Source organism: Sciurus vulgaris (genome assembly GCF_902686455.1).
Source record: "Sciurus vulgaris genome assembly, chromosome: 6".
Taxonomy (NCBI): Eukaryota; Metazoa; Chordata; class Mammalia; order Rodentia; family Sciuridae; genus Sciurus; species Sciurus vulgaris.
In genome coordinates, this window is record NC_136466.1 from 29,028,100 (window position 1) to 29,054,931 (window position 26,832).

Here is a 26,832-nt window from a genome sequence, read left to right on the forward strand (position 1 = left end):
CAGGAAAAAATTATAAGTGATTCAAAGATGACATTAAAAAAAAGAAAAGTCAAATGATGCAAAGTAATAGTAATAAATGTGGTTTCTGAAGTAAATAGATTAAAGACTGTAATAATGCAGTTCACAGTTTAACATTTCAAAGTTAAAAGTGGGTGAAAAACTTAATTGAGTAGTCATTTATGCCACACACTCAGGTCATTTTACATGTGTCTTACCCTCACAAATATTATCATTTTGGCAGCCTGTCCATGTTCAAGATAAAAGAATTTATTTAGAAAGGGTACAAAGATGCTTAATGGCAATAAAGGATTTAAGTCCACAGGATTGTTGTATTGAAGTTGTCATTTTGTTTTCACCTCCAATCATACTTGATGCATGTCCCTAATCCTTCAAGGACACATTGTGTCCACTGAGTTTAATGATATCCTTTCATGTTTCAGCATGAAGTTCTACTCCATTCAATTCATTTAATTGTGTTTAATTCCAAAGACAAACATTAACTTTTGTCTGCAACCTTGTCATATCCACTCAGAGGGACAAAAATAAGAAAATGAAAATTTAAGAAGCATTATTAGTGACAATTCACAGTTATATACTCATACAGGGGAAGTGATAAAGTGAAAAGTGATACATAGCATATATAAATATAGAATACTGGATTGTCATGTTTTAAATTATCATTTATTATTTTCGTATCTCTCATTGGAGACAGTGAGGTGGGAATCCAAATTTACAAGTAAACCTTGGAAGTTCACACAATTAAATAGATTGGCACCTGCTAGGATATCATTACAGAGTTTGCTCTGATCTCCTGTCTCCTGGGCCACTCTTGTACAAGATTGTCACAAGATGGCTCCTGTCTCAGCTCCTCCTGGCCAGTTCATATACAGAACCTGCTTTTCAAGCACCAGCATACAGTGCCCCTCCATATCACTTATATTTAGGCAGCATTTTTGAACTCAGATATCTCCATATGATTATGTATTGTTTTTTGTTTGGTTATTGTACCAAATTTTTTGTTCATTTGTTTTTGGTACCACGAACTGAACTCAAGGGCACTTAACCACTAAGCCACATTCCCAGCCCTCTCCATTTTATATTTGAGTTTGCTAATAGCTTCACCAGGTTGCTGAGTCTGGCTTCAAACCTGCAATCCTCCTGCCCCAGCCTCCCAAACCTCAGGGACTACAGGTTTATGACAACATACCCAGCTATAGTATGCAAATTTATGATTCCCTAAACCACTTTGAGTATCCAATATTCACTCTTTGTGAAATTCCTCTTTCACCCGCCTCCCTGAGAAGCTTGTACACGTTCTGCTTTTCTCTGTGTGACTTGGACTGCAGCTGTCCTCTACTTTGCCATCTTCCCTCCCTCTAGCTGAATTCCATGAGAACCCACTGCAGGGGTGCTGTGACTGCAGGTAGGGAGATGCACTGTTGATTTATGGGGGTGACTGGCCAACTGTGGGTTCCCCTGCGTGTCCTGCAGGCTTTGTGTTCACAATTTGTTTTTATACTGCTTGATCCACTTCAGGGACACGGTGGTGCAGAATATCTTTCTTTTTTTCCTATTTTTTTTTCCAAGTGCTGTTAAGGGGGTGAGCTTATGTGCTTTACTGCTCCCTCTTTCTCTCTCTGTATTCTCATTGCTCTTCCCCCACCCCCACCCCCGGTTTGAATTCAGGGTTCAGGAACTCAACCCTTATTTTCTCCTCTTATAACCAATCTCAAAGTCTCTCCAGCTCTCAGACTTTGCCACATTGGGTCTTTATATACTTATTTTGTCACCCAACTCAGATCTACTGTTTCTTCAGTGTCTTCTTTCTGTGTTGTGAGGGGATCAGAATCACTGCCTAGCTCCTTACTGCCATCTTCCAAGTCGCATATGCCTGGCATACGGTACGTGTTCAATTGTATTTGATGTAAATAAATTTCACCCCCTGACCTATTTATGTGTTTGATGTTTGTACATATAAACACAAAGAGATATGAATAGGTGTGTGTGCTTGGCATGCATAGCTTATACTCAGTAATATCTTGAATATATTTTTATTTTACTGATGGTGAATGAAGACAACGTCGCCCTCAAGTTTCCTTGTCAAGCGACCATCATAACACACAAGATCAAACATTGATGGAAATATTGGATGAGCCTCAGAAACATGGGAACTATTTGAAATATTAGGGTTGACTTCAACTGTTCTACACTCACCATTAAACAATGGATATTTTTAGCCATGATTTATTTACTCTTTATCTCTATGTTGGTCACAACTGTTAGCACAAAAGACCAGGCAAGATGCAAACCTCACATGCCATCTCAGCTCTTTATTCAGGATGATAAAATGGGGCCTGTGGACCCACACTCCTGACAGAAAATGAGCCACTGAACAAAGAAAGGGACTGGGTCTACATGGGCTATTCTGAGTGGTGGTCTAGAGAAGGTATCCGTTCCTTTAGGCACTCAGGAAGTGGAGCGTCTTTGGTCAAGGTCTCTGGGAAGTGTCTGAAGAAGACTTAATCTGGAGGAGATGAACGCCTCCTAGAGACACTTCTTTCAAGGATGATGAAACCTCTCCTCCCTGTCTGCAACTGGCTGGCGCCTGGAAGACATTTGTCACGGGAGGTGAAGGTCGTCAGTGCATAGCCTTCATGTTTACTCCCTGTTTCTCAGGCCTCATTATCTTGGGGATTTTTCATTCTCCATGTCCATTAACACTGTCTCTTTTCCTATGAAGAGCCAAAGCTAATCTCCTCAAACTAGCCATCATGGTTATATAGTGTTTGGTTTGTGTGTGTGTGTGTGTGTGTGTGTGTGTGTTTTCTTCTATTCTTTCCATTTCATACATGAGTCCCACATTTGCATCTTCATAGTCTGCAACGGAACAATTACTTTCCACTCATGAGCATATAAATTCTATATGACTTTATCTTCATCCCTACACAACCAGTTTTTAAGGGTTTAAATATTTTTCAATGTTTCCCTGTTTCTGCGAGATACACGTTTATCTTAATTGGAATGAAAAAGTAATATAAGAAAATTAGTAACATCATTTACCTAACTCCTATATGAAGAGGTCAGTGAAAGTTTTTCTAAACCAACCACTATATGACAGACACACAGTGACTTGCTGTAGGTGATCTGGCCCAAAGCCAGAGAAACAAGACCTGGATCACTTGAATCCTCTCTTCACTCTCAGACAACCTGGGCCTCAGGAAGCCCTCAGGAACTGTACAGACATTCCTTTGTCTCTTCTTCAGTCACTTTTCTTGAACTTTCTCCCCCCGCTCTCATATCATTCCCTACAAATTAGAAATTCTCTCTTCTGTTTTTAGAAGGTAGTTCCTGGCTACTTTATGACCAAAGAAGATTCTACATATACCACTTGATTTCTTTGATGACTGGATAATAAAGGTATTTTCTAGATCTCCCCTTTTGTCTACTCTTCAAGGCACAACTCTTTGGAGGTTACTCAGACTAGGTAACTTTCTCCCTGAGATTACTTGATGATGGTTGAGAATAAAATCTCAAAACATGACATCACCTGAGGAGAGGCTGTTTGCCAAATCACTGTCCTGAACCACACCCAGTTATCAGGATTTTTATGAGACCAGCCGAGACCAGCTACACTGTGTTCTTAGCAGTGTGTTATGACCCATTTGATGACATTAGCATGGTCCAGTGACCCAGGCTGACCAGCATGCTGCTGTTGTCCAACAGGAGGAGATGGAGAGGATGCAGAGGTTCCTGATGAAGACCAGCAGCACCAGGACGGGCAGGAAGGTGAGCATGCAGAGTCTGTGTTCCAAGGTGGGCGTTACAATCATCATCTCATTGTCATGGTTGTTGTTGGTGGTCCCAGTGGCTGATTCCATCACCTGGAAGAGAAGAAGCAAGAAAAAGGAATAGGTCTCCAATTACAAAGCTGGTGACTGACTTGCTGGAAGAGGCTCCTGACTAAAGGCTCAGTGTGTGAACTATGCTTTAGAGTCACCTGAAGCTGGTCACTTCTCCATGAAGGTCTTCATGGTGATTGTTGTCAGCACCCCAACTGGCTGAGCTGCATTTGCTCTATCAAGACAGAAGAACAGACAAGACACCTTGAGGTTTCCCTATGCCCTTGGTCTTCAGATGAGAATCAGGTAAAACACACTGTACATAAGTATTAAAACGTCAATTCTTTTGTTGACCAAAACTAACGTGGAAGCAATTCGAAATAGAAATTCCTCTCATCTCTGATCATACTCTCTTTTTACTAGTTGTAAGTGAGAAAAACAGATAGATATGGCAAAATTCCTGCTGAGTGACGGTCAGGAAGAAGTCCACAATGTACCTGGAGATGGAATGGCGGTAATACCAAGGTCATTAAAATACAAACACAAGCCTCCCAGAGAGACAAATGCTTTCACAGTGCTGTTTTCTAATTCATCACAGACACTTCTCAGCAGGTGACAAAGACAAGCATGTAAGTCTAGAGCTTTGGGAGGTGTGGAGACACTACCTGTGTGTTTTCTGAGGCTCCATCCTGGCTTCTCTAGCATGCTGCATGAGGTGGGGAATCATCAGAGCACAGCAAAGACACCATGACCCCTGCCCATCCCCTTGGCCACCTCCATACCCACCTGCCAAAATACTCCACCTCATATGGGGAGCACTTGATATAAAAGGAAGTGGACCCCTTCACAGTCTCTCCCTAAAACATTTACCCAACCTAGTCTCATATAAAGATGGATGTACAACAGCTGGTCAAAGGAAAATTGATTATAGATCTCTTAAATTATAGATCTCTTAAATGGAACACTGTACTGCAGTTAGAAAGAATGTTAATTTCATAGTGCTGACAGAGAAAAACATCTAAGTGATTTAATGGGGAAAGCAAGTGTCTGCACAGTATACACAGGGTCCATTTGAATACACACAAAATATTAAGAAAGTGTGTGTGTTTAAATAAATGGAAAATTCCAAAAGGAGAACCATACAAACGAGACCTGTATTTACTTTTGCTTTTCACTTCATTTTTCTCTCGTTTTAAAAATTGCTTTTCCTGTGAGCACACAATTTGTTACAAAAAGTGTTGTGTATGGAGCAAGAGGGCAAAAGGGAGGGGAAAAGGAAGGTAAAAGTCCAAAACAGGGGTCACAATCTGCAGCAGCAAGGAAAACAGTCCCCGTTCCATAGACCTAGGAGGTGGCAAGACTTCAGAGGTCTCAGATACATGCCCCAGGCCTGCCTGCCCACCGGCCCAGGTTCAGTGCCTTGTGGTGAAAGAACTAAAGGAAGGAGGGAAGGAAAGACACATAGGGTGGCTGTAAGGCCCAGAGTTAGTGGAAGAGACAGTCTGAGATGAGCAAGGTCTGCTTCAGGAACTGCGACAGTGAAAAAGTCCCAGGCCCCTCCATATCCCCAGAGATGGTCCTGCCAGCAGCCCAGGTTGGTTCCCTCCCACTGGGGCTCCAGGACTGTGAGGAGAGCTAGATCTGAGGCTCTGTCCTCCCTGGCCTGGCAGAGGATCCAGAACACAGCCCTGCTAAAGCCCTGGCTTGGGGAGGCTGCCAGGCAAGGAGCAGCTTTGCCAAAAGATTCTTGGGGGCTGGGCAGGGGGTCAAGGAGGGGGTGGGGTTGGAGCAAGAGGGCAGGAGAGGGGAAGCTTGCATACTCCTGCTGTGTTCCCCATGTTTTCCTCTGCTGACACCCTCCACCCCAGTGAACCCCTTCCTCCCACACTTCACACACTCAGATACAGAGACACACTAGCATTCACCCTCCCTCCACCCCAGGTCCATCCATAAAACACTTGTTGACTTCTTCTCTGAATGAAAAAAAAAAAAAAAAAAAAAAAATAGCGTAACCACTCTTCTCAGGAGTCACCTGAACATAGAAAGTCCATCTACACGCATCTTTCTGCAGGTTCCCAGGAGTTGGAAACTCTCAAGGTCCCAACCAAAAACGAACCTGGAACACAAAGGGGGCCAAGGACACAGAGCTCTCTCCTCACTCCTCTGCCCCTCACCTCCTTAAATTCTTTGGCAGCATCTTTCAGGTCGTCTAGGGAGGGACCCATTCCAAATCCTCCAGGATGATCTTCACCATCTCCTTCATCTTGGGTTTGGAGGCTGCCAGGGATCCGTGAATGGAGAGACTGTTGAGGGGCTCCCCTGGGACTTGGCTGACATTCTTCCGGGGCAGTCAGGCAGATGAGGACAGGCGGGAGGGGCTGCTGCACATTCCAGTCTCTGGCGCTGCCACAGTCGCTTCCACTGCAGAGCTCCCACATCTTGGGCGCTCCCAGGGCAGCAGCGGATGATTCGGCTGGGTACTTGCTGAGCGTCTAAAATCTGCAGCATCCAACAGCTCATGTACCACCTTCAACTCAGATCTGCAGTCTGGCCAGCAGCGTCCTTGTGTCTCCAACCTCCGACCACAGGCAGTTCGCTCTTGTGCGCCACCTACGGACGGTGGGGCGGACTCCGGTTATCTGACTCCAGTGGGAGGCTGAAAATCCTGGCAGAAGGGTCTGATCAAGGAGAGCTCCTTAGCTTATGGCTGCCAGGAAGATAGAGTCCAAGGTCACACACTTGGTAACTTGTTTCCTCCAGCCCCGTCCCACCATGCACAGTTGGCACCCAGCTGTCATTCAGATTATTAATCCTTCAAAGGGACTCATTCACTGCAGCTTCCAAGGTAGCTTAGGTTACAGATGTGTGTCACTGCAGTTTCAAGCCCGCACGCTATTAAGAGCATTATGTAGGTTAACCTTGAACTTCACAACAATCCTACAGAAGAAGCATTTCCCCATTTTACAGATGAGGCAACCATGACTCAGAAATAAAAATGGAAAAGTCTTTTCATACCTGCATATTACTCCATTGCCAATACTTGATCTTTTGGGGGGAAATTCCTAGATCCAAACCAAATAGTTAAAATGTTATTGAATGTGTTTCTGTATTTTATTGATTGTTTTGGTTGCAGGTTACATCATTATAAACTAATTATTCATCACAACTTTTATCAGTTATTAATAGGAGGAAAGAAAGACAATCTTCTCCATCAGGACTATTCCACACCCTTATAAATTTGGAAACATTGGCAATGTGATGACCCTTTTTTAAACAAAGATCCTCAAAAAGGAGGCGCTTAGTAAAAGAAATGCTTAACTATGCAAAAGTTACAAATATCTTCCCCAGACTTATTTTCTTTTGCTCTGACCATGAACTAGTGATTTTGTATGATTGATACATATTCAAATATAAATTCAAACATTATTAATAATTATAAATTTGAAAATTATTCGTGTTTACCGCTCCAAAATAACCATTCTGAATATCAGCTAGATGTCATCGCAAATAAATACCACACATGTACCTAGTTATAAATAGAGGGCAAAATGAAGAACTGAATCAGATTCAGAAAATTGTATACATGATATATGGAAATTTTTATATATATCAATTACACCATTAATAATGTTGTTGAAGTGTGTGTACATGAAGAAAGGATGATAGAAAGAGAAATATGTTTTTCATCAAAACTTGAATCATAATTTAATTATTTAAATAACATAAAATTCAATAATTCTTGAATATGTCAGAAAATATGAAACTGGATTAACTCTAGCAGTGCTGTCGAACTTCTAGTTCTTTAAAATTTCCCAGTAAAGATTTAAAATATTGAGATAGGTATAGTGTTGTTTCATTCTTAAGTATAAATGAAATCCTAACATTAGGTGAAGAAAGTAACACATTTTACCCTTATCCTCCTTTCAAACTCATTATTTTTTTTGCTATTTCTACTTGGACAAACTTTTTAAAATGTACTTTCTCTTCTTTAACAATAATTTCTACACTTGTGTATCTTGTTTTTGTGTAGACATGCATTCGGTAATCATCTTAATCGCTTGGCCACAATCCTACAAAACAGTTGGAAAGTCTTTTCTTATGTTGGATTTCATGGTCAAGCTAATTGTGTTGGATACATTTACAATAGAAATCACGGACACTGAATTATTGAAAATTGTTTGTTGAAATTTTAAGATTATCCACGTATAGCCGTGAGGTTGAAAATGGATGGAAATCCAGTATCGCGTGATATCAGGTGTACAGAGAATATTTATGAATATTCCTGGCCTGAAACACTCAAACATACATGACACTCAACAGAATACTATTTCATCCAAGAATGTTATGTAGTCTTTAAGACAGGAAGAACAGACGGGGGCAAGCACAAGGTGAGAGACATCATGTGGAGTTGTCATGGGAACTGAGAGGGTGCTGGATCCCCTGTTATAACACAGTAGGATGGATGAAGAGTTTTGAGCAGCAGTCCCTGACCAGACAGGATAGAACATTATTCCTAGGAAATTGTGTAGTATAATTGGATCCAGAAATTTCTGCCCTATTTCACTTCTGCATTCCAAGATGGCTATTGTCAAAAGATTTTACTGTCTTCTGGCATTGAAAATTTTGTTTGAGGTGGCTGCCAGAGGAGGAGGCGCGTGGTGAGTCACTTGAACTCGGAGCCATTGCACTGGGGCTCCAGGTGGATGCTCGGAGGAGGAGATGCACAGCCAGATGATTAGGTGCAGAGCACGGTCCCAGGACCTAGGCGGATTCTTGGTGGAAAAGCCACACAGAGAGACACTTAGGGGTGGAGCGAAGGTTCCAGGACTGCGGGCCACTTCTCTGAGGAGGGGCAGCCAAAGGAGACTCTTCAGTGTAGGGTGAGGCTCCCAGGCCCAGAAGGTATGTCCTGGCCCCTGGGAACATTGCAGAGGAAGGCCGCCCAACCCAGGCAGTAGTTGTGGATTGAGGGGAAACTCTAGGAGGGGAACTGACCAGCAAGACATCCCCTATGGGTGAGTCTTCCCTTCCTAGCAAGGTTTTCCCACAAGGACGGCAAAACCAGAGACACAGGCCCAAACAGGCCTTGCCTCAGTCTGCAGCCTAGTTCCCCTTTGGATGACCATTGGTCAACAATTGGAGGTGCCTCTGCCCACTAGCAGGGAATATACCCCACCTGAAGGCCACCACCTCTAGAGAGAAGCTTCTTTGTGGAGCACCAAACTATCACTTCCTCCAAGATTTCAACTACTGAAGGCTAAGAGGGGATAGAATAGAAATCTTCAGAGACACTATAAGTCAATAGAGGAGATCTGCAAAATCTCAGCAATCCACAGATACCAGAACAATATGAGAAAGCAAGGGAAGAAAATGCCCCAAACAAATCTAGATGTTACATCAATAAAATCCAATGACAGCATGGCAGAAGAAATGACAGAAAGGGAGTTCAGAATGTACATAATTAAAATGATCAGAGAAGCAAACGATGAGATGAAAGAGCAAATGCAGGCATTGAAGGAAGAGAAGAAAGAGCAAATGCAGGCATTGAATGATCGCACCAATCGACAGTTAAAAGAGCAAATACAGGAAGCAAAAGATCACTTCAATAAAGAGTTAGAGATATTGAAAAAAAAAAAAAAAACAAACAGAAATCCTTGACATGAAGGAAACAATAAACCAAATTAAGAACTCCATAGAAAGCATATCCAGTAGGATAGAACACCTGGAAGACAGAACCACAGACATTGAAGACAAAATATTTAACCTTGAAAACAAAGTTGAACAAACAGAGAAGATGGTAAGAAATCATGAACAGAATCTACAAGAACTATGGGATATCATGAAAAGGCCAAATTTAAGAATTATCGGGATTGAGTAAGGCTTAGAGAAATAAACCAAAGGAATGAACAATCTATTCAATGAAATAATTTCAGAAAATTTCCCAAATCTGAAGAATGAAATGGAAAATCAAGTTCAACAGGCTTATAGGATTTCAAATACACAAAATAACAACAGACCCACACCAAGTCACAAAATAATGAAAATACCTAATATACAAAATAAAGACAGAATTTTAAAGGCTGTGAGAGAAAAGAACCAAATTACATTCAGGGGGAAACCAATACGGATATCAGCAGATTTTTCAACCCAGACCCTAAAAGCTAGAAGGGCCTGGAACAACATTTTTCAAGTCCTGAAAGAAAACAGATGCCAACCAAGAATCTTATACCCAGCAAAACTTACCTTCAGATTTGATGACAAAATACAATCCTTCCATGATAAACAAAAGCTAAAAGAATTTACAAAAAGAAAGCAGGCACTACAGAATATTCTCAGCAAAATATTCGATGAGGAAGAGATGAAAAACAAAGATGCAAATCAAGAAAGGAAGGAATTATCCTAAAGGAATTGTCAAATAAAGGAATAACCAAATCATGTAAAAAAAAATGAGCCAAATGACTGGGAATACAAATCATATCTCAATAATAAACATGAATATTAATGGCCTGATCTCATCAATCAAAAGACATAGACCGGCAGACTGTATTAAAACAAAGATCCAACAATATGTTGCCTGCAAGAGACTCATCTCATAGAAAGAGATACCCATACACTAAAGGTGAAAGGATGGGGAAAAACATACCATGCACATGGACTCAGCAAAAAAGCTGGAGTAACCATCCTCATTTCAAATAATGTGGACTTCAAGCCAAAGTTAGTCACAAGGGATAAAGAAGGTCATTTCATACTGCTTAAGGGAAACATAAACCAGCAAGACATAACAATCATAAATATCTATGCCCTAAACAGTGGCTTATCCATGTACATCAAACAAATCCTTCTCAATTCCAGAAACGAAATAGACCATAACACAATAATTCTAGGTGATTTTAACACACCTCTCTCACCAATGGACAGATTCTCCAAACACAAATTGAACAAAGAAACCATAGATCTCAATAACACAATCAATAATTTAGACTTAATGGACATTTATAGAATATACAATCAAACCAAGAGCGAATACACTTTCTTCTCAACAGCACATAGATCCTTCTCTAAAATAGACCATATATTATGCCACAAAGCTACTGTGAGCAAATACAAGAAGATAGAGATACTATCTTGTATTCTATAGGATCATAATGATTGAAATTAGAAATAAATGAAAGAGTAAAAAACAGAAACTACTCCAACACCTGGAGATTAATTAATACATTATTTTATGATGAATGGATAAAAGAACATCAGGAAGGAAATTTAAAAATTCTTAGAGACAAATGAGAACAAAGAAACATCATATCAAAATCTCTGGGACACTATGAAAGCAGTACTTAGAGGAAAATTTATTTCATGGAGTGCATTCAATAAAAGAAGAAAAAATCAACAAATAAACGACCTAACACTATAGCTCAAAGCCCTAGTAAAAGAACAGATGAACACCAAAAGTAGTAGAAGACAGGAAATACTTAAAATCAGAGCTGAAATCAACAAAATTGAAACAAAAGACAATTGAAAAAATTGACAAATAGTTGGTGTTTGAATAATTAAACAAAATTGATAAATCCTTAGCCACACTAACAAAGAGAGAGAGAAAACTCAAACTACTAAAATTCAGAATGAACAAGGAAATATCACAACAGACACAAGTGAAAACAAAACATAATTAGAAGCTATTTTGAAAATCTACACTCCAAAAATATAGAAAATCTCAAAGATATCAATAGGTTTCTAGAGACATAAGAATTACCTAAATGGAATCAGGAGGAGATACACACTTTATTTATTTATTTATTTATTTTATTTTATTTTATTTTTTTCTTGCTTGGTACTGCAGGTTTATATTTATGCACAATTTTTTTTTGTCCTTGGCATTCTTTTTGTTTTTTATTGTAAACAAATGGGATACATGATGTTTCTCTGTTTGTACATGGAGTAAAGGCATACCACTTGTGTAATCATAAATTTATATAGGGTAAATTTGTTTGATTCATTCTATTATTTTTCCTTCCCCCCCACCCCTCCCACCCCTCTTTTCCCTCTATACAGTCCTTCCTTCCTCCATTCTTTCCTCCCTCCCTAACACTAACTCTAACCCTAACACTAACCCCTCCCACCCCCCATTATGTGTCATCATCCACTTATCAGCGAGATCATTTGTCCTTTGGTTTTTTGAGACTGGCTTGTCTCACTTAGCATGATATTCTCCAATATCATCCATTTGCCTGCAAATGCCATAATTTTATCATTCTTTATGGCTGAGTATTATTCCATTGTATATATATATACCACAGTTTCTTTATCCATTCATCAATTGAAGGACATCTAGGTTGGTTCCACAATCGGGCTATTGTGAATTGAGAAGCTATGAACATTGATGTGGCTGTATCTCTGTAGTATGCTGATTTGAAGTCCTTTGGGTATAGGCAAATTGCATACAAAAACATATTAAAAAGATAATGCACCATAATCAAGTGGATTTCATCCCAGGGATGCAAGGTTGGTTCAACATCCAGAAATCAATAAAAGTAATTCACCATATCAACAGAATTAAAGTCAAGAATCACATGATTATTTCAATAGTTGCAGAAAAAGCATTTGATAAAATACAGCATCCCTTCATGCTCAAAATACTAGAAGTAATAGGGATAGTGGGGACATTCCTTAACATTGTAAAGGCTATCTATGCTAAGCTATCATTCTAAATGGTGAAAAACTGAAAACATTCCCCCTAAAAACTGGAACAAGGCAGGGATGCCCTCTTTCACCACTTCTATTCAATATTGGTTTTGAAACTCTAGCCAGAGGAATTTGACAGAAAAGAAATTAACAGGATATGAATAGGAAAAGAAGAACTCAAACTATCCCTATTTACTGATGACATGATTATATACTTAGAGGAACCAGGAAATTCCACCAGAAAACTTTTAGAACTCATAAGTGAATTCAGTTAAGTAGTGGGATATAAGATCAATGCTCATAAATCTAATGCATTTTTATACATAAGTGATGAATCTTTGGAAAGAACAATTAGGAAAACTATCCCATTCACAATAGCATTGATAAAAAGTAAATACTTGGGAATCAATCTCACAAAAGAGGTGAAAGACCTCTACAATGAGAACTACAGAACACTAAAGAAAGAAATTAAAGAAAACCTTAGAAGATGGAAAGATCTCCCACGTTCTTGGATAGGCAGAACTAATATTGTCAAAATGGCCATACTACCAAAAGTGCTATACAGATTCAATGCAATTCCAATTAAAATTCCAATGACGTACCTTACAGAAATAGAGCAAGCAATCATGAAATTCATCTGGAAAAATATAAAACCCAGAATAGCTAAAGCAATCCTTAGCAGAAAGAGTGAAGCAGGGGGTATCACAATACCATTCTTCAACTCTACTACAAAGCAATAGTAACAAAAATTGCATGATATTGGCACCAAAATAGACAGGTAGATCAATGGTACAGAATAGAGGACATGGACACAAACCCAAATAAATACAATTTTCTCATACTAGACAAAGGTGCCAAAAATATGCAATGAAGAAAAGATAGCCTCTTCAACAAATGGTGCTGGGAGAATTGGAAATCCATATGCAGCAGAATGAAACTAAACACCTATCTCTCACACTGCACAAAACTCAACTCAAAATGGATTAAGCACCTTGGAATCAGAGACCCTGCATATTATAGAGGAGAATGTAGGTCCAAATCTTCAACATGTTTGCTTAGGATCAGACTTCCTCAACAGGACTCCCATAGCACAAGAAATAAAAGCAAGAATCAATAACTGGGATAGGTTCAAACTAAAAAGCTTTCTCTCAGCAAAGGAAACTATCAGCAATGTGAAGAGAGAGCCTACAGAGTGGGAGAAAACTTTTGCCACTCATACATCAGATAAAGCACTAATTTACAGAATCTATAAAGGACACAAAAAACTCTATACCAAGAATGCAAATAACCCAATCAACAAATGGGCTAAGGAGATGAACAGACACTTCACAGAAGAAGATCTACAAGCAATCAACAAACATATGGAAAAATGTTCCACATCTCTGGTAATAAGAGAAATGCAAATCAAAACTACACTAAGATTCCATCTCACCCCAATTAGAATGGCAATTATCAAGAATACAAACAACAACAGGTGTTGGCGAGGATGTGAGGAGAAAGGTGCACTCATACATTGCTGGTGGGGTTGCAAATTAGTGTAGCCACTCTGGAAAGCAGTGTGGAGATTCCTTAGAAAACTTGCAATGGAACCACCATTTGACCCAGGTATCCCACTCCTCGGCCTATACCCAAAGGACTTCAAATCAGCATACTACAGAGATACAGCAGCAACAATGATCATAGCTGCTCAATTTACAATAGCCCGATTGTGGAACCAACCTAGAAACCCTTCAATTGATCAATGGATAAAGTAACTGTGATATATATATATATATCACAGTTACTTTATCCATATATATATATACACACACAATGGAATATTACTCAGCCATAAATAATAATAATATTATGGCATTTGCAGGCAAATGGATGAAATTGGAGAATATCATGCTAAGTGAGGTAAACCAATCTCTAAAATCCAAAAGACGAATCATCTCTCTCATCGGTTGATGATGACACAAAGTGGGGGTTGGAAAGGAGGTAAGAATGGAGGAAAGAGGAACTGTGAGAGGGAAAAGAGGGGTGGGAGGGGTGGGGGGAAGGAAAAAATAATGCAATGAATCAAACACTATTATCCTATGTAAAAGTATGACTACACAAATGTTATGCCTTTACTTCAGGCACAAACAGAGAAATAGTATGTATCCCATTTGTGTACAATAAAAATAAATTTAAAAAATATTAAAACCCATTGCTCTCAAAAAAAAAGAAAATTTTGTGTTCTCTCATGATATATCCATTTCAATTGACTCTAATTACAAACTTTAACTATTTTCTTCAGATGTTGTAATTATTACTTTTGGCATCATTGGCTTACCCTTTATAAAATCTGTTTTCTTTGAATTAATTTTATCTTTGTTTCTTTCTTTACCCTTCCTTTATATAAATTTATTTATATGATAAATAATAAATTTTAAGTATAACTCAGTTTCTTTCTGGTCCTAATTTAGTTTTTCTCTGATGAACTTGTTCAGTATTACTATGTTGTACAAATCTAAATCCTCTCTGTTTATTACTTTACATTGTCTTATCACCTTGTCTTCAACTTTTTATTAAATCAGGATACCTGAGTTTTAGAGCTTGAAAAATTCTTCTAAAAATCACCCTTCCGTTCCTTTGATTAATGTTTGATTTCTGAGGGTACTCTGTTACTTTTTATTTCATTCTGCTTTGCTTTATTCAGTACATTTTCACAGTTGTTCTGTTATTTCTTCCCTGTAATTTTGGATTTCTACTCTCATACTGCTATATTTTACAACAGGTAAATTCTCTCTGATACATTTTGACCTTATTTTGGTGTAGTAGGATGAAGAATGAAACTTCTGCCCCCCAAAACAACAACAGTAACACCACATGTTAACTGCCTAATCCCTGGAAACTATGAATACGTGACTTTGCAGGGTTAAACAAAGACTTCAATGATGAGCTTAAGTTGATAATTTTGAATGAAGAGGTTTTCCTGAATCATCTGGGTACTACCAAGATCTCATCATGGCCTTTGTGAGAGACAGCTGAGTCTGCTGGACAGAGTGGAGCTGTGGCTATGAGCAGATGTTGGACTGATGCCTTTTGAAGATGAGGAGCGTAAACAACAGCTAGGAAGGAATGCAGCTCTGGAATCTGAGGGGAAAATTTAAGGGAAAGATCCTCCAGTAGAGCTTCCAGAGAGGAGCAATCCTGCATGAAGTCCAGAGTGGACCTGTCACCTGCAGAGCTACCAAATGATACATTTTTATTTTAATCCTTAAAATCCTAGAAAAATGAATATGATAAGATCAACTCTGTTTCTTAAATGTAGGCCCTCATGATTAATTTTGACCTTGGGTGATTTCTTTTTGTCTTATTTAAAAATGATTGAGTATTGAGCTAATAATCCCCTTAATATTACATAGTAGCTTGTTCATGAAGTCACTTGTGCTTATATCATGGAGTTAAATATTCTTTTTGATCCTTTATCACCAGTCCCCTCCTGATGCGCCTTCCCAGGGATATTCCCAGTGTGACCTCTATCTTTAGAAATGAGTTCTAGAGCAACATGCTCCTGTCATTTGCTTATTCATGTGTGTGTGTGTGCACGTGTGTGTGTCTGTGTGTGTGTGTTACAAAGTAAGACAGTCTAGCTTCCCAGAAGCAAAAGTAATGTTATGGATATTATCCTGGTAACTGTTCCTTTTAAGTGTGAGAATGTAGAGTTGTTGGTTGTGTGCATGTTTTATGAGCTCTTGCTTAATTCTTCTTCAATGGAGTTACCTTCATGAATACTAAATTTCAATTTACAAAAATGCCTCATTGACCAAGGTTGGAGGTCGCTGAGCCTGCCCCCAACCCCGAGGTCAGTTGTCGCTGAGCCCACCCCTCACATCAAGGTCAGTCCGGCACTGAGTCTGCCTGCCTACCTGCCCCCCTACTGCTGAGGGACACTGCACTTGCCCCTGTGCTGACTCAGCACACCCTTGCTGGGGCTCCCCAACTCCTTTGGAGGCTGGTGCAGGCACTTTGAATTATTCCTGAGGGTGTGGCCATCATCATTGGAAGGGCAGTTGCCTGTCTGAGACACCTACAGGAGACTGGAGGCCCTTTGACAGTTACCCCTATTTACTCACTTATATCCTACACCCATCCTCTTATTCACAACTATAAATATTGTAAATAGTAATTGAACTGATCCTGTTTATTTTAAAATGTTAAGTCTTTATATGGGCTATCTGGTTCAGGGCTGCATTTTCTCTGTATTGGATGCTACAGGTATTGATCACCCCTTCGAAGGAGAGGTAGTGGAAAACTGAAGGGTCATAATAAACCTGGAGGGGCCAAACTTCAGCATCTCTGATCCTCACTGCTAGAGAGGAATATACAGAAACAATATGAAAAAACAGGGTAAGGAAGTGTCCCTAACAAACCAAGATGCTATTGTGATAGACTCCAATGACAGCAAGGCAGTAGAAATGACAGAAAAAGAGTTTATCTGCATGATTAAAACAATCCATGAAGCAAAAGATGAGATAAGAAAGCAAATGCAGGCAATGCAAGACCATTCCAGTAGACAGTTCAAAGAGAAAATGTAAGAAGCAAAAGAACACTTCAATAAAGAGATTGAGATTCTGTAAAAAAAAAAAAAAGAAATACTTGAAATGAAAGAAATGATAAACCAAATTGAAAACTCAATAGAAAGCATCACCAACAGAATAGTCGTGGAAGACAGAATCTCGGACAATGAAGACAAAATATTCAATCTTGAACATAAAATTGAACAAACTAAGAAGATGTTAAGAAGTCATGAATGGAACCTCGAAGAATTATGGGATATCATGAAAAGACCGAATTTAAGAATTATTGGGATTGAGGAAGGCACAGAGATACAAACCAAAGGAATGAAAAATATGTACAATGAAATAATATCAGAAAATTTCCCAAATCTGAAGGATGAAATGGAAAATCAAATACAAGAGACTTACAGAACACCAGGTGCATAAAACTACAACAGATCCACACCAAGACACATTATAATGAAAATGCCTAACATTCAAAATAAAGATAGGGTTTTAAAGACTGCTAGAGAAAAGCATCAGATTACATATAAGGGGAAACCATTGTGGATATCAGCAGATTTCTCAGCCCAGACTCTAAAAGCAAGAAGGGCCTGGAACAATATATTTCAAGGTCTGAAAGAACATGGGTGCTAACCAAGAATACCATACCCAGCAAAACTAACCTTCAGATTTGACAATGAAATAAAATCTTTCAAGATAAACAAAAGTTAAAAGAATTTACGAATAGAAAGCCTGCCCTACGAAACATTCTCAGCAAATTATTTCATGTGGAGGAAGTGAAAAACAATACAAGTCAGCAAAGGGAGGAACTACCCTAAAGGAAAAGTCAATCAAAGGACAAGTAAAAAACCAAAAATAAGTCAAAATGAGCAGGAATACAAATCATATCTCAATAATAACCTTGAATGTCAATGGCCTAAATTCAATTATCAAAAGACATAGTTAGAGTTAGGGTTAGGGAAGGGGGCAAGAATAGAGGAAGGAAGGACTGTGTAGAGGGAAAAGAGGCATGGGAGGGGTGGAGGGAAGGGAAAAATAACAGAATGAATCAAATAACATTACCCTATGTAAATTTATGATTACACAAATGGTACACCTTTACTCCATGTACAGAGAAACAACATATATCTCATTTGTTTACAATAAAAAAAAAGACATAGACTAGCAGATTGGATTAAAAAGAAAGAACCAACAATATGCTGTCTTCAACAGACCCATCTCATAGAAAAAGACATTCACAGACTAAAGTTGAAAGAATGGGGAAAAACATACCATGCACATGGACCCAATAAAAAAGCAGGAATCTCCGTCGTCATATCAGATAAAGTGGACTTCAAACCTAAGTTAGTCAGAAGGGATAAAGAAGGACATTTCATACTGCTTAAGGGAAGCATAAAACAGCAAGATATAATACTTTTAAATATTTATGCCCCAAACAATGGAGCATCTATGTATATCAAACAAGCCCTACTCAATTTTAAGAATCAAATAGACCAAAACACATTAATAGTAGGGCACTTTAACACACCACTCTCACAACTGGATAGATCCTCCAAACAAAAACTGAACAAAGAAACTATAGAACTAAATAATACAATCAATGATATAGACCTAATAGATATTTACATTGTAATTCATCCATCATCGAGTGAATATACTTTCTTTTCAGCAGCTCATGGATCCTTCTTCAAAATAGACAATATGCTATGCCACAAAAAAGCCATTAGTAAATACAAAAAAATAGAGATCCTACCCTGTATCCTATCAGACCATAATGGAATGCAATTAGAAATGAATGATAAAATAACAAACAAAAACTACTCATTTTTCTGGAGACTAAATAATGTGCTACTGAATGATGCAATGAAAACAGAAGACATCAGGGAAAAAATAAAAACATTCTTAGAGGTAAATGAGAACAATGACACAACATATCAAAACCTCTGGGACACTATGAAAGCAATACTAAGAGGAAAGTTCATTGCATTGAGCTCATACATTAAAAAATTAAAAATCAACAACTAAATGACCTAACATTACATCTCAAAGCCCTAGAAAAAGAGGAACAGATCAACACCAAAAATAGTAGAAGACAGGAAATAATTAAAATCAGAGCTGAAATCAATGAATTGAAATAAGAGAAACAATTAAAAAATTTGACAAAACAAAAAGCTGGTTCTTTGAAAAAGTAAACAATATTGATAAACTCCTAGCCACACTAATGAAGAGGAGAGAAAAAACTCAAATTACTAGAATTTGTCATGAAAATGGAAAGATCATGACAGATACCATTGAAATACATAACATAATTAGAAGCTACTTTGAAAATCTATACTCCAACAAAATAGAAAATATCGAAGACATTGACAAATTTTTAGAGACATATGATCCTCCCAAACTGAGTCAGGAAGACATACACAATCTAAACAGATCAATTTCAAGCACTAAAATAGAAGAAGCCATCAAAAGCCTACCAACCAAGAAAAGCCCAGGACCAGATCGATTCTCAGCTGAATTCTACAAGACTTTTAAAGAAGTACTGGTACCAATACTCCTCAAATTATTTCAGGAAATAGAAAAGAAGGGAACCCTTCCAAATTCATTCTAGAGGCTAGTATCAATCTTATACCAAAACCAGACAAAGACACATCAAAGAAAGAAAACTGTAGACCAATATCCCTGATGAACATAGTTGCAAAAATCCTTAACAAAATACTGGCAACAAAAATATATTTTGCATACAAGAATCTATTAAAAAGATAGTGCACCATAATCAAGTGGGGTTTATCCCAGGGATGCAAGATTGGTTCAACATCCAGAAATCAATAAATGTAATTTACCACATCAAGAGACTTAAAGTTAAGAATCACATTATTATTTCAATTGATGCTGAGAAAGAATTTGATAAAATACAGCACAGTTTCATGCTTAAAACACTAGAAAAAATAGGAATAGTAGGAACATACCTCAACATTGTAAAGGCTATCTATGTTAAGCCCACAGCCAACATTATTCTCCATGGAGAAAAACTGACAGCATTTCCTCTAAAAACTGGAACAAAAGCTAGAATCAACCACTGGGATAGATTCAAACTAAAAAGCTTTCTCTCAGCAAAGGAAACTATCAGCAATGCGAAGAAAGAGCCTACAGAGTGGGAGAATATCAGATAGAGCACTAATCTCCAGAATCTATAAAGAACTCAAAAAACTCTACTCCAAGAATTTAAATAATCCAGTCGACAAATGGGCTAAGGAAATGAATAGACACTTCACAGAAGAAGATCTACAAGCAATCAACAAACATATGGAAAAATGTTCAACATCTCTAGTAATAAGAGAAATGCAAATCAAAACCACCCTAAGATTCCATCTCACCCCAATTAGAATGGCGATTATCAAGAATACGAGCAACAACAGGTGTTGGCAAGGATGTGGGGAGAAAGGTACACTCATACATTGCTGGTGGGGCTGCAAATTAGTGCAGCCACTCTGGAAAGCAGTGTGGAGATTCCTTAGAAAACTCAGAATGGACTCTCCATTTGACCCAGCTATCCCACTCCTTGGCCTATACCCAAAGGACTTAAAATCAGCATACTACAGAGATACAGCCACATCAATGTTCATAGCTGCTCAATTCACAATAGCCAGACTGTGGAACCAACCTAGATGCCCTTCAATTGATGAGTGGATAAAGAAACTGTGGTATATATATATATATACAATGGAATATTACTCAGCCATAAAGAATGATAAAATTATGGCATTTGCAGGCAAATGGATGAAATTGGAGAATATCATGCTAAGTGAGATAAGCCAATCTCAAAAAGCCAAAGGATGAATGATATCGCTAATAAGTGGAGGATGACACATAATGGGGGGGAGGGAAGGGTTAGTGTTAGGGTTAGAGTTAGGGTTAGGGAGGGGGGCAAGTATGGAGGAAGGAACTACTGTATAGAGGGTAAAGAGGGGTGGGAGGGGTGGGGGGAAGGGAAAAAATAACAGAATGAATCAAACAACATTACTCTATGTAAATTTATGATTACACAAATGGTATGCCTTTGCGCCATGCACAAACAGAGAAGCAACATGTATCCCATTTGTTTACAATAAAAAAAAATAAAAATTAAAAAAAAAAAAAAACTGGAACAAGACAGGGATGCCCTCTTTCACCACTTCTATTCAACATCGTCCTTGAAACAATTGCCAGAGCAATTAGATAGGAAATTAAAGGGATACAAATAGGAAAAGAAGAACTAAAGCTGTCACTATTTGCTGATGACATGATCCTATATTTAGAAGATCCAAAAAACTCCACTAGAAAACTTCTAGAACTAATAAATGAATTCAGCAAAATAGCAGGATATAAAATCAATATGCATAAGTCTAATGAATTTCTATTCATAAGTGATGAATCCTCTTTAAGAGAAGTTAGGAAAACCACTTCATTCACAGTAGCCTCAAAAAATAAAATAAAATACTTGGGAATTAATCTAACAAAAGAGGTGAAAGACCTCTACAATGAAAACTACAGAACATTAAAGAAAGAAATTGAGGAAAACCTTCAAAGATGGAAGGATCTCCCATGTTCTCAGATAGGCAGAATTAACATTTTCAAAATGGTCATTCTACCAAAGGCACTATACAGATTCAATGCAATTCCAATTAAAATCCCAATGACATTCCTCATAGAAATAGAGAAAGTAATCATGAACTTCATCTGGAAGAACAAGAGACCTCGAATAGCCAAAACAATCCGGAATAGAAAAAGTGAAACAGGAGGTATCACAATACCAGACATTAAACTATACTACAGAGCAATAGTAACAAAAATGGCATGGTATTGGCACCAAAATAGACAGGCAGACCAATAGAACAGAATAGAAGACGCAGAGACAAAAGCACATAAATACAATCACCTCATACTAGACAAAGGAGCCGAAAACATACAACGGAGAAAAGATAGCCTGTTCAACAAATGGTGCTGAAAAAAGTAGAAATCCATATGCAGTAAAATGAAATTAAACCTCTACCTCTCACCCTGCATAAAAATCGACTCAAAGTGGATCAAAGACATAGGAATTAGACCAGAGACCCTGCACCTAATAGAAGACAAAGTGGGACCAAATCTTCATCATGTTGGTTTAGGATCAGACTTCCTCAACAAGACTCCAAAAGCACAAGAAATCAAAGCAAGAATCAATAAATTTTTATCAAACTAATAAGCCTTTTCTCAGCAGAGGATAAAATCAAAAATGTGAAGAGAGAGCCTACAGAGTGGGAGAAAATCTTTTACACACGCACTTCAGATAGAGCACTTATCTCCAAAATTTATAAAGAACTTACAAAACTTTACACCAAAAATACAAAGAACCCAATCAATAAATGGGCCAAGGAACTGGACAGACACTTTACAGAAGAAGACACACAGGCAATTAATAAATATATGAAAAAGTTTTCAACATATCTAGTCATTAGAGAAATGCAAATTAAAACAACTCTAAGATTTTATCTTACTCTAATTAGAATGACTTTCACCAAGTACACAAACAATAGTAGATGTTGGCGTGGATGTGGGGAAAAAGGCACACTTGTACATTGCTGGTGGAGTTGCAAATTGGGGCAGCCGCTCTGGAAAGCAGTATGGAGAATCCTAAGAAAACTTGAAATGGACCCCCACCTTTTGACCCAGTTATCCCACTCCTCTGTTTATACCCAAAGGACCTAAAATCAACAAACTACAGTAACACAGCCACATCAATGTTTATAGCAGCTAGATTGTGGAACCAACCTAGATGCCCTTTGACAGATGAATGGATAAAGAAACTCTGGTATATATACACAATGGAATAGTATTCAGCCATAAAGAAGAATAATATTACGGCATTTGCAAATAAATGGATGAAATTAGAGAATATCATGCTAAGTGAAATAAGCCAAGCCCAAAATACCAAAGGCTGAATGTTTTCCCTGATAAGTGGAGGATGATATATAATGGGGGTCAGGGTGGGAAATGAGAAAATAATGGGGGAACTTTAGAATATGTAGAAGAAAATGAGAGGGAGGGGTATAAAAATGGTTAAATGAGACAGACATCATTGCCCTATGTACGTGTATGATTACACGAATGGTATGAATCTGCATTGTGTACAACCATAGAAACGAAATTATGTACCCCATTTGTGTGCAATTATTCAAAAGGCAGTCTGTAAAAAATTAAAAACTAAATAAAAATAATGAAAAAAGAAAAAAATGCCTCATTATCTTATATACTCACAAGCATTTGGTATATTTTGGTATATTCTAAAAGATAACACTTTAACTTTTGCTACTTAAATGGCTACAAAGCTGAAAACCTATTGACAATATGTGCCTATTATTCAGGGAAGTTGATGAATAAGAGAACACCTGGAGTAATAGGCCTACAGGAGTGAATGAGAGTGAGGGGGCTGGGTCATAGTAATTATTTAGATTTAGAGTAAAACTTAAAACATGAGGTGCTTCCTACATGGGTTGGGAGGTAAAATGAGTTGCTTCAGATTTGAAATTCTGTATAGAACCTACATGTTCCAGGAAGATGGGTTGCATTGTGGGATAAAATTAAGGAGAGAGATCCTCAGGCTTGACAAGGACTGAATTCCTGAGAAAGGCCAGCTGTGGTTAAGGCCGGGTTATCTTCTGTCTACCAGTGTGGACATGATGAGAAAGAGTGGAGGAAGAGTGAAAGTCTGACTGTGAAGACACAAGAGACTGTTGCCAGCAGTAGGGAAATTCAATAACTGCTGGGGTGTATGCAGGGAGATGTTCTCCACCCCACTCCTACCTTCCAGCATTCCTTCACATAGATTTCTACATGATGGAAACATTACTAATGAGATAAAGCCTTTACTTTTTCTGAGACAAGCATAGTTCTGAGCCAGACCCTCTCTGGTTCTGCCATATCCTCACCATTGTGGAAATTGAGCCATGGGGTACATTTGAGACAGAAAACATACTTTTCTCTGTTAAATCCCTGTTGTATCTCTCATTTTCTCATTTTGGTGTCAAGTGCAAGGTTGAAAAGTTCAAGTTAATACAAATCCTACTATATAAAAGATATCACTTAGAGAGTGGGCTTAGCAATGTGCAGTACTGTGAGTACCGCCTGGTCCCCTGGACTGTGCTGATGTCATCATAGGTCACAATACACTGCTGAGGCCTTGGTGACAGCTGGTCCATAGCAACCCTGATGCTGTGCTGGGCAGTGCTCAGGACAGCAATCTGTTGAATCAATAACATGATCTCCTAAGATTTGTTGTTTCTGAAGGTGCAGATTTCATTCCTCGTCATCATCAACTAACTGTTTGGTGTTTTGAGCTTCAGATAAAAAGTTACCTGATCTGAGTACCACCAAGGAGTTAGATCATGAAGAGAAAAGCCAAAGAGGAAACATCTGGAAAACCCCTTCATTCCTCATCCTGCAAAGAAGTCAAGCGCTATGTGTTACCATTCTCTGGGACTAAGGTACCCAGGAACTGCCTTCTAAAAAGGGAGAAGAGAAGATTTCCAGTTAGTGGCAGAGGAGTGGAGGAGAGAGGAAGGAAAAGAGCAAAAGAAGAGACTGAAGACACATGGGAGGTTAAAAGGTGAGTTTTTCTATACAGTTCCTGAGGACTTTCTGGGAGCCCAGTAGAGAGAAGATTCATATGATCGAGGTCTTCTCTGTGGCTTTGAGCCCAGGTCACCTACACAAAGTCACTTTCTGTCACAGACACTGTGATTGTTCTAGCTAATTTTAATTTAAAAAATAATATATCCTTTTCTTAGTCTTCTTCCTAATGTAATTGGGGAAATAAATGTTAAAATTTTTGGATAGTTCTTTTTCAGTGTAATGAAGGAACTGTCTTCTAGAACTGAGGGAAATATTGAAAGAAAATTAAATACTTTAAAACTGGCTGTCCAAGGATGGCTAAAAAGTCATATAGATTTTATATACTCAAGAATAAATAATATTGTATTTCAGACTCTGAAGACTGAAATCTGGGGCTTCTAGTGAAGTGTAAAGAAAAAAGATACACAAACACTGTTTAACCATATTGGCTAAATTGAAGAGATAAGCTCTGGATCTTTGTGTAAAATGAGGTAGTAGTGGTCTACATGTAGATTAATAGTAACAAATCTGTCCTATTGACAGAACCACTGTTCAGTGGAGCTAGGGGACAGATTGGAGCCAATTGTGAGACTCCAAATCATGGCTCATATTTCTGAGGACAATCTGATATTTCCAACAAAAATTTCTGCAAATAAGCTGTTATTTCCAATGAAGTTTTGGGACTTGTGCATTTCCTAATGATCCTTTTGGAGAGACCTGGAGAGTGAGGTTTCCTCTATTCACCAAGAAAATGAAAATATATCCAAGATACTATTGATTACAACCTGAGATGTGCCAGCACATACATGAATTCATATCTGTGAGTATACATATGGCACATAATCCAACACAGAGTAGACCAGGGAAAGATACATATTTGCATTTACCATCATTTTGTACTTACATACTAGGTCAGATTATTTGCTCCTCAAAATATTCATTATATCAAGACTTCATCAGAGAAGCCCAAACAACAGAAGTGTTATGAGGCATAATTTCTCTTTCTCACTCAAGTAGAAATTCAGAGCACAGGTGCAAATGGAAATGACAAGTGTTCTCTGTGGTAGGATTCATGATTCAGGGATAGGAATGAAGAAAACGTCCTTATCATAAACATAGAACTTTCTAGACAACCTTGAATTGTTGACATTCTAGGAAGCTAGAAAATGCCAGAGTATGGAGTAGTCACAATGGTCATACTGCCACAAATGTTATATAGATTCAATGTAATCTGCATCAAAATATCAATGACATACTTCCTGAACTAGAAAAAAGTTCTAAAATTTATATGAAAAAAAAACAAGAGACCCAAAATCAACAAAGTACTCTTGAGAAAGAAGAGCAATGTTTGGGCATCACAAACCTATGCTTCAAATTATACTACAGATCTAGGAACAAAACAAAAACTTAAGTATCCTGATTTAATAAACAAAAATTAAAAAACAAGTGAAAAGTCGAGGTGAGTAAACAAATATAGAAAATTTAGATTCACATAAGATAGTCATGCTTAATAAGTTCATCAGAGAAAAAACTTAGAATCAGTAATAGAGTAAAGCTTAAAATTTAATATTTATTTAAAAAATTTATATAAAATAAGGGCAAGAAATGAAAATAAAATTAATTCAAAGAAAGTAAAATTTGTAAAATAAAGCTAGATGATGCAACAAAGTAATAATTACAGTTTTTGAAGGAAATAGACTAACAAATTTATAAAAGAGCCAACTGAAAACTAAATGGATATATAATGAAGAATATTTTCAATGCTAAAGAGAGCAAAATCTTGGAATGCAGGCAGAAGTGGAACAGGGTTGGATTTGATGGATCCAAATACTCTACATAATTTCCTGAAAATAATGTTCTGTTTTCAGATCCCTTAAGTCCTGGTCAGGGATGCTGCTGCTACAGACTGTTCTTCCATCCTGCTCTGTCTTACCAGGGGCCCCAGCACCATCTCAATCCCCATGGTGTCTCTATATGATGACTCTCACCTCGTACTTTTGCCTCATCTGTTCTTCCTGTCTTGAAGACTCCCATAACATCCTGGGATGAATCATCATTGTATTCAGACCAAAAAGAGAAAAGAAAAGAAAAGAAAAGAAAAGAAAAGAAAAGAAGAGAAGAGAAGAGAAAAGAAAAAA

At 38.0% G+C, this 26,832-nt stretch overlaps 1 protein-coding gene and 1 long non-coding RNA gene across 2 annotated transcripts in view; one reads left to right on the forward strand and one right to left on the reverse strand.

Moving 5' to 3' along the window:
* Window positions 1-26,832, forward strand: part of LOC306664744 — a 471,099-nt gene that overhangs the window by 14,118 nt on the left and 430,149 nt on the right. The window lies entirely within an intron of this gene.
* LOC306663403 (uncharacterized protein) lies at window positions 3,672-6,319 on the reverse strand (the record flags this gene model as incomplete). Its single annotated transcript, XM_079143775.1, has 2 exons — window positions 6,014-6,319; window positions 3,672-3,881 (listed from the first exon to the last, which is right to left on the reverse strand). The coding sequence occupies exons 1-2, from the start codon at window positions 6,275-6,277 to the stop codon at window positions 3,672-3,674; spliced, it is 474 nt and encodes a 157-aa protein (XP_078999901.1). The 5' UTR covers window positions 6,278-6,319.